General features: G+C 40.5%; 1 protein-coding gene across 1 annotated transcript in view; it reads left to right on the plus strand.

The window, feature by feature from the left end:
• The window catches only part of FBXO21 (F-box protein 21), a 20779-nt gene that overhangs the window by 9292 nt on the left and 4466 nt on the right, over nucleotides 1-7021 (plus strand). The window contains exons 7-9 of the mRNA XM_018554270.1: nucleotides 2304-2440; nucleotides 5342-5518; nucleotides 5890-6022. Of these exons, the coding sequence (XP_018409772.1) occupies nucleotides 2304-2440; nucleotides 5342-5518; nucleotides 5890-6022 (447 nt within the window). The remainder of the gene's footprint in view (nucleotides 1-2303; nucleotides 2441-5341; nucleotides 5519-5889; nucleotides 6023-7021) is intronic.

Consider the following 7021-nt stretch of genomic DNA (forward strand, 5'->3'; position numbering starts at 1 on the left):
GACTTGATACTATATTACATTTGTTATTTAAAGAAGAACTCCAGGAAAAAAACATATTTAACTCACTGCAAAGGTTACATGCTCCTTTTTTTTTTTTGTCTACATGTGAAATTAAAAAAGTTACACTCATCTGAGCCGACTGGCTGTTAGACCAGTCCCTAGAGCCTCTCCCCCACCACTCCGGTGGTCTAAAGTCCGTGAGACTGTGTATTGGATGTGAGGATGACGGGGTACATACCATCGCTGGAGCTGAGCAGGAGACAGGCTGGAGGGAGCGCTCTAACAGCTGTTGTTGTTTTTACACCTTAACAAAAACGAGCACTTAACCCTTGTAGTGGTAGCTCCACTGAAAGGATTTAAGGACATTTTTTTCCTGGAGTTCTTTGTAAATATTCACTCGGCGAGATATGGGATCTGTCGTTTTAATCTGAAAAAGTTAGTTGACTGGCTGTTATGGGTCAATGTCATCAGTACTTGTTATTGTTTGGAAAATGGTGTATATATCCGGAAAATCAGCAAAGCCAAAGGTCCTAATCAGAATACTTGTACAGGTTTACTGGCTCAATGAACTGAAGCCAGAAGTGTGGACTTGAAAGCCAAACATCTAGAATGCAGCATGAGAAGTCAGCAACTGTAACCTCCATGTTTCCTTTAAGAAATTATGTAGGTACAGTTGCGGATTTAGACACAATCATTAGATTGACTTTTACTCCTGTTAGAGTTTTGTATCCAGGAGCTTGTGCTTTGTTTCCATTGGATACAATTTGCTACATTACCTTAATGTTTTATTCCACTTTTGCATTCATATTTGAGAAAAACCTCCTATTTGTTTTTGTGTTTTCGGATTTCACAGCATGCGGGAAAATTCATTTTTTTTCTAACCTTTTTAGATGTTAAATCAGGCAATATGGCTGAATCCAAGATTTTTTCAGTGCACCTTCACAGTGATCTGTCCTTGCATAAAGACTTAGGACTGAAATGTGTTGATTGTGTTTCTCCTATTACTTTCATTAACATACAATGCAGAAGCCAGGCTTTTAATACATGAAACCTTTGTTAGGACAGGGAGATTTCAAATCTGCTTTACAAATTATAATAAAATCAGCCAGCACAGTACAGACAGGATTAATACACAACACACAAAGCCCATTCTAACATTACAAAGAAGGAGAAGCAAGTGGACATTTTAACCCTTAAGAACCCAAGTAAAATCAATTTAAAACTGGAAGAATAATTTTTTTAACAATTGTTTCCGCTTATGCTATGTGAATGGAAACAAGTAACAAATATAAAATAGTAGAGGTGCACCGAAATGAAAACAGAAAATGTTTTTTTTTTTTTTATTAAATATTTTTTTTTTTTTCTTTACTTTTAGGGTCTAAACAGATCCCTGATATTTCCCTTTTAAAATAGAAAACGAGATTGAAAACACAGAGCCCTCAATCCTCTTTTTCTGCAGCCCCTGTTATCAATAAACAGGAAACCTCTATACTGAGTCTTCCTGTTCATTTATAACATGTGGCTATAGTGTGTTTACTATAACCACAATCATGAATGAACAGGAGGTGATGTAGATCACTTGCCATTCATTCATAATTGAGGATATATTAACCATACCATATCCTCAATTATTTACAAACACTCAGCAATCACTGAGTGTTTGTACCTCGCTCTCCTTCCTGACACGCTATAACAGGAGGCTGAGCGAGCAGTGCCTGAAGGAGAGCACGATCTGACAGCTGACTCCTCTCCCCGCAGTTTCTCTCTTCCCCGCTGGGACACAGAGTGCCATTTTCAGCCGTTATGTTTTTCGTCGGGCGATATATCGGTGCATCCCTATAAAATAGGTGTTATCACAATTTGCTGCGAAAGCAGAAATACACTTTTTAAGCCCTGATAAAGGGGGATCTTTGGTCCCCGAAGCACGTTGGCTTCCTACTATTTTCCTGTCATATTTGTGATGTTACTAAAGGACTTTCAGATTCTTTAGAACATGGTTTGAGGCTCTTTTTGGCTTGCTCATGTATGTCTTGGAAGGTCCCCATGCTATGTGAAGGGGAGACAAACCCAAGCAATTAGGGTCAACCAATAACTCCCTTTGACAGATAAAGATTTCAGTCCAGCACCTCACAAACACCTCCTTTTCCTTTAAGAAAGTGGCAGTTTTGAGTAAGCATTGAAAGAGCCTGTCGGCCGTGTGCCATTCTTGCAGAGCCCTTAGGCTTGTTACATTATTTGGTGAGATTAGATGTAAACATTCCTCGGCAGAGTTGCCTTTAAACATTTGTCGCTTTCTTTTGAAGGTTCTAGTTGATAAGACCGGCATCCCCATCAGCCTCTCTGTGCTCTATCTCACCCTTGCTCTGCACCTGGGAGTTTTTCTGGAGCCAGTGAATTTTCCTCATCATTTCATGCTAAGATGGTGCCAAGGTACCCAGGGGTAAGAAATTCTTCCCTTTAACTTTTATAGGATATAAGCCTTGAAATGGTTGGAGCACTTCTAACCAGACTGATAGCTTTACTTTTGACTGCTGCAGACAGACTTTTGTTCCTGGCAGAGTAATCATTAAAATTGCAGTTATAAGACAACTTTTATCCTTCGAGGTTTCAACCATTGATCAATAACATTTTCACACATCTGTTTTGCTTTTGTATGTGCAGGGCTTCAGCTGTAGCAGAACTGTAGACAAAGATTTCCAGAATGCATAGTATTTCATTTGCACTATGGTTAACCATAGCTCCCATATATTGTGGACTTGACACAGTGACTTCATAAAGCTTGTGTTAGGAGAAATAAACCAAATTGGAGTAGAATTTCTTACATGTAAAACAAGAGCACAACTTATTTTTTTTTCTTCACTGGAGAAAGCTCAATAGCTATAGCTCTGCACACTGCTCTGTATCTGGACACTTCCCATATTCACCCAATGTGGCTTGAAACAGAGGCAAATTTATAAAAACATTTTACCATTGAGCTAGACCCTGACAGTCTAATCCATGAATCCTTGAATGTGTAAGTATTCTTTTGTTGGTTACAGATTGCCTTTAATGGACACCTATCCGGTTAGAAATGTGGGAGCTTTCATTACTGATTTTTCTGTTTTGATATTTGTATTAAAGATTATTACTGAGTTGTTTTAAAGGTAGAAGTTCCAGTGCTTTTGTTTAATTCTGGATGCACTACTTTGTCAGTTACATAACTAAAATAGGTCCAGTATTCCAATCCGTTATTTTAGTGAATGCCCACTTCTTAGTTGGTGATTAACAGTGTAGTAGATGAACCCTAGGGATACACAACTTTCCCAAACTTTTTTTCTTCATAATTCAAATCTATTGCTACTATGAGGTTTAGCAATTTGCTTTCAGTCACCTGAATAGGCTAGTGCTACACAGGAGTTTTTCAGTGGCTTGGCTATTATATTTTTCATTTTAAATTGTATTATTGTATGTACACTGCCCCAAAAAATTAAAGGAACACTTTTTAATCAGAGTATAGCATTAACTCAATGAAACTCCTGGGATATTGATAAGGTCAGTTAAGTAGCAGAGGGGGTTGTTAATCAGTTTCAGCTGCTTTGGTGTTAATGAAATTAACAACAGGTGCACTAGATGGGCAACAATGAGATGACCTCCAAAGCAGGAATGGTTTTACAGGTGGAGGCAACTGACATTTTTTTCTCTACTCATCTGTTCTGACTGTTTTTCACTAGTTTTGCATTTGGCTAGAGTTAGTGTCACTAATGGTAGCATGAGGCGATACCTGGACCCTATAAAGGTTGCACAGGCATGCCGACTCCACCAGGATGGCACATTAATACGTGCCATTGACAGAAGGTTTGCTCTCTCAGTCTTGCTCTCAGTCTCAAGAGCATGGAGGAGATTCCAGGACACAGGCAGTTACTCTAGGAGAGCTAGACAGGGCAGTAGAAGGTTCTTAACCCATCAGCAGGACCGGTATCTGCTCCTTTGTGCAAGAAGGAACAGGATGAGCACTGCCGGAGCCCTACAAAATGACCTCCAGCAGGCCACTGGTGTGAATGTCTCTGACCAAACAATCAGAAACAGACTTCATGAGGGTGGCCTGAGGGCCTGACGTCCTCTAGTGGGCCCTGTGCTCACTGCCCGGAACCATGGAGGTTGATTTGCATTTGCCATTGAACACCAGAGTTGGCAGATCCGCCACTGGCGCCCTGTGCTTTTCATTGATGAGAGCAGATTCACACTGAGCACATGTGACAGACCTGAAAGGGTCTTGAGAAGCCGTGGAGAATGTTATGCTGCCTGTAACATCATTCAGCATGACCGGTTTGGTGATGGGTCAGTGATGGTCTGGTGAAGCGTATCCATGGAGGGATGCACAGACCTCTACAGGGTAGACAATGGCACCCTGACTGCCATTCGGTATCGGGATGAAATCCTTGGACTCGTTGTTAGACCCTACACTGGTGCAGTGGGTCTTGGATTCCTCCTGGTGAAGGACAATGCCCGGCCTCATGTGGTGAGAGTATGCAGCCAGTTCCTGGAGGATGAAGGAATTGATACCATTGAATGGCCCCCACACTCGCCTGACCTGAATCCAATAGAACACCTTTGGGACATTATGTCTCGGTCCATCCGACGCCGCCAGGTTGCACCTCAGTCTGTTCAGGAGCTCAGTGATGCCCTGGTCCAGATCTGGCAGGAGATACTCCAGGACACCATCCGTCGTTTCATTAGGAGCATGCCTGGATGTTGTCAGGCATCCATACAAGCACGTGGGGGCCATACAAACTAATAAGTACCATTTTGAGTTGCTGCAATGAAAATTCAGCACAATGGACTAGCCTGCTGCATCATTTGTTCACTTTGATTTTTGGGGTGTCTTTGAATTCAGCCCTCTGTAGGTTGATAACTTTTCATTTCCATCCAATAATGTGGCATCCTTTCATTCCTAACACATTGTCCAGTATACAGTAGATATCCAGCATGACATTTTTCCCCATTGAGATCTGATGTGTTTTCAAAGTGTTCCTTAATTTTTTTTTAGCAGTTTATATACTGCATCCAACTAATGGTTGCTGTATCTAACCAAGTGATACTTCTGTCTAGGGATGCACCGATATCAGTTCAGATACCAGTGCCAATACTTGGCATTTTCATGAGAACTACCAGGGTTGCAGCGGTTGCAGCTGGGACCTGGCTCTGGCACTCCACCACTGTCCTGAAATCATTAGTCTGTATTGTTTTAGAAAAACTGACACATGACAATAAACATTGTATATAACTGTTCCATGACAATAAACATTGTGTGAAACATTGTATATAACTGTTCCAAAACCAATGTTTCATCTCCCCCCTGCAGAAGTTCAGTCATTACAGACTATGTTTATGTGGATGCATTTGGATCTGGAAAATACCTGACTGCGAAAGAGTGTGAATACATGATTGGTCAACCTGTAACAGAGGAGTTCTACGCAGCTGTCAGCACCAAGGAGGTCCTACAGCGTATGGTAGGAAACCTGCTCAACCTCGGCAAAAGGTAGGATTTTCACACCTCTTTATATGTATTTATATAGTATTTTATAGGTTTTTTTTGTGGCACTTCAGCTCTAAACTGTGCATGATATGGCAGTAATATACTATAAAAAAAAAAAAGCTATGGAGATCCCAGCTTCAAGACTCATCCCATCTCTTTGCAGCCCATTTACATGACTGTGGCTATGACTTGGGCATTTCATGCTGCATGTCAGAAATGGTATTACATTTCTAACCAATATTGATGAGTGTTCTGGTGTCTGGATGGATGAAATTGTAAAGAAGTAGCATAAACTATGGTTTTCTGTTGGTCTCATTTTATTATATGTAGATTATAACTTTACGTGTTGTGTTTTACACATATGTCTTTTACAGAGAAAGCAAAGACCGCAGCTTTATGCTGCTAAGAGTGTCTTTGGATCTGTACCTAGCTATGTATCCAGACAGCGTGCAGCACCTATTGCTACAGGCGCGACTCTATTTTCATCTTGGTATATGGCCAGAAAAGGTAAACCACCAAAGCCATAGAATAGCAAGAATAAAGTAATGATGATAATTTAAGAAAACGTGCTATTAACTACAGCATAAAACTGTTTTGTCCAAACAGGTGCATCATCCTCTTACCTTGGTAATATGTTGTTTGATTGAAGTTTTCATTTCTTAGAGGGGCAAACTAGCAGCTCCCACCTCATCTGTTGTAACTAACCTAACTTAAAAAAAATAATTCAGACCAGCAAATGCTAATGTGCAGCCTGCCAAATGTTACAGCCACATTTAATATATTGCATTGTACCAATCCTTGGATATGGTGGCTGCATTATTTTTTTTTATTTCCTTTATTTTCACCTGGTGGTCTGGCCAGTAAGTCTGTTGTTTTCCAACTTCCTTTTACAGACCAAGTTGTCCAGCTGTAGTGTCAGAGGGTTAAGACAAACCTTTGAACACTGACTGGGTGCTTACAATGTTCAGCTTTTATTCATTTATGTAAACCCTTTATCCTAAAAGGAAAAAGTAAACTGCTGCTGTAACGGCCTAAAAGGTGTTATCTGGAGTTATGATTAAATTTGTTAGTAAAGTCCATCTTAAATCTGCTAGTACATCTAACATTACCCTCTCCACAGAGTGACAATGTTGCTGTCCTAGGGTGGCACCACCTTAAGGCAGGAAGTGCATTACTGGCCGGTTAACCAGTTGAAAATAAAGGAAAAAGCCTAAAAAGAAAACCAATGCAGCCACCACATTTAAAGATTGGTAAGCTGCAATGTATTACATTTTTTACTTTGGGTTTAGATACACTTAAAACATTGGGCTTTACATACATTTTAATTAGTTTTAGATGGAGTGGGGAAGGATTAGAACTGTCAGGGACTCACCCTTACTAATAGTTCTGATGACATCTCTGTGGCAAAATCTTTCAGTGGGGATATCTCCTTTTACTTGCTGCTGTGTCTCCAGGACAGGAAGTGAAGGAAAACTTCCCCAGTGATACACAGATTGGGGGGGGGGG

This window comes from Nanorana parkeri, unplaced genomic scaffold, assembly GCF_000935625.1.
Source record: "Nanorana parkeri isolate BGI_ZX_2015 unplaced genomic scaffold, ASM93562v1 scaffold152, whole genome shotgun sequence".
Lineage (NCBI taxonomy): Eukaryota > Metazoa > Chordata > Amphibia > Anura > Dicroglossidae > Nanorana > Nanorana parkeri.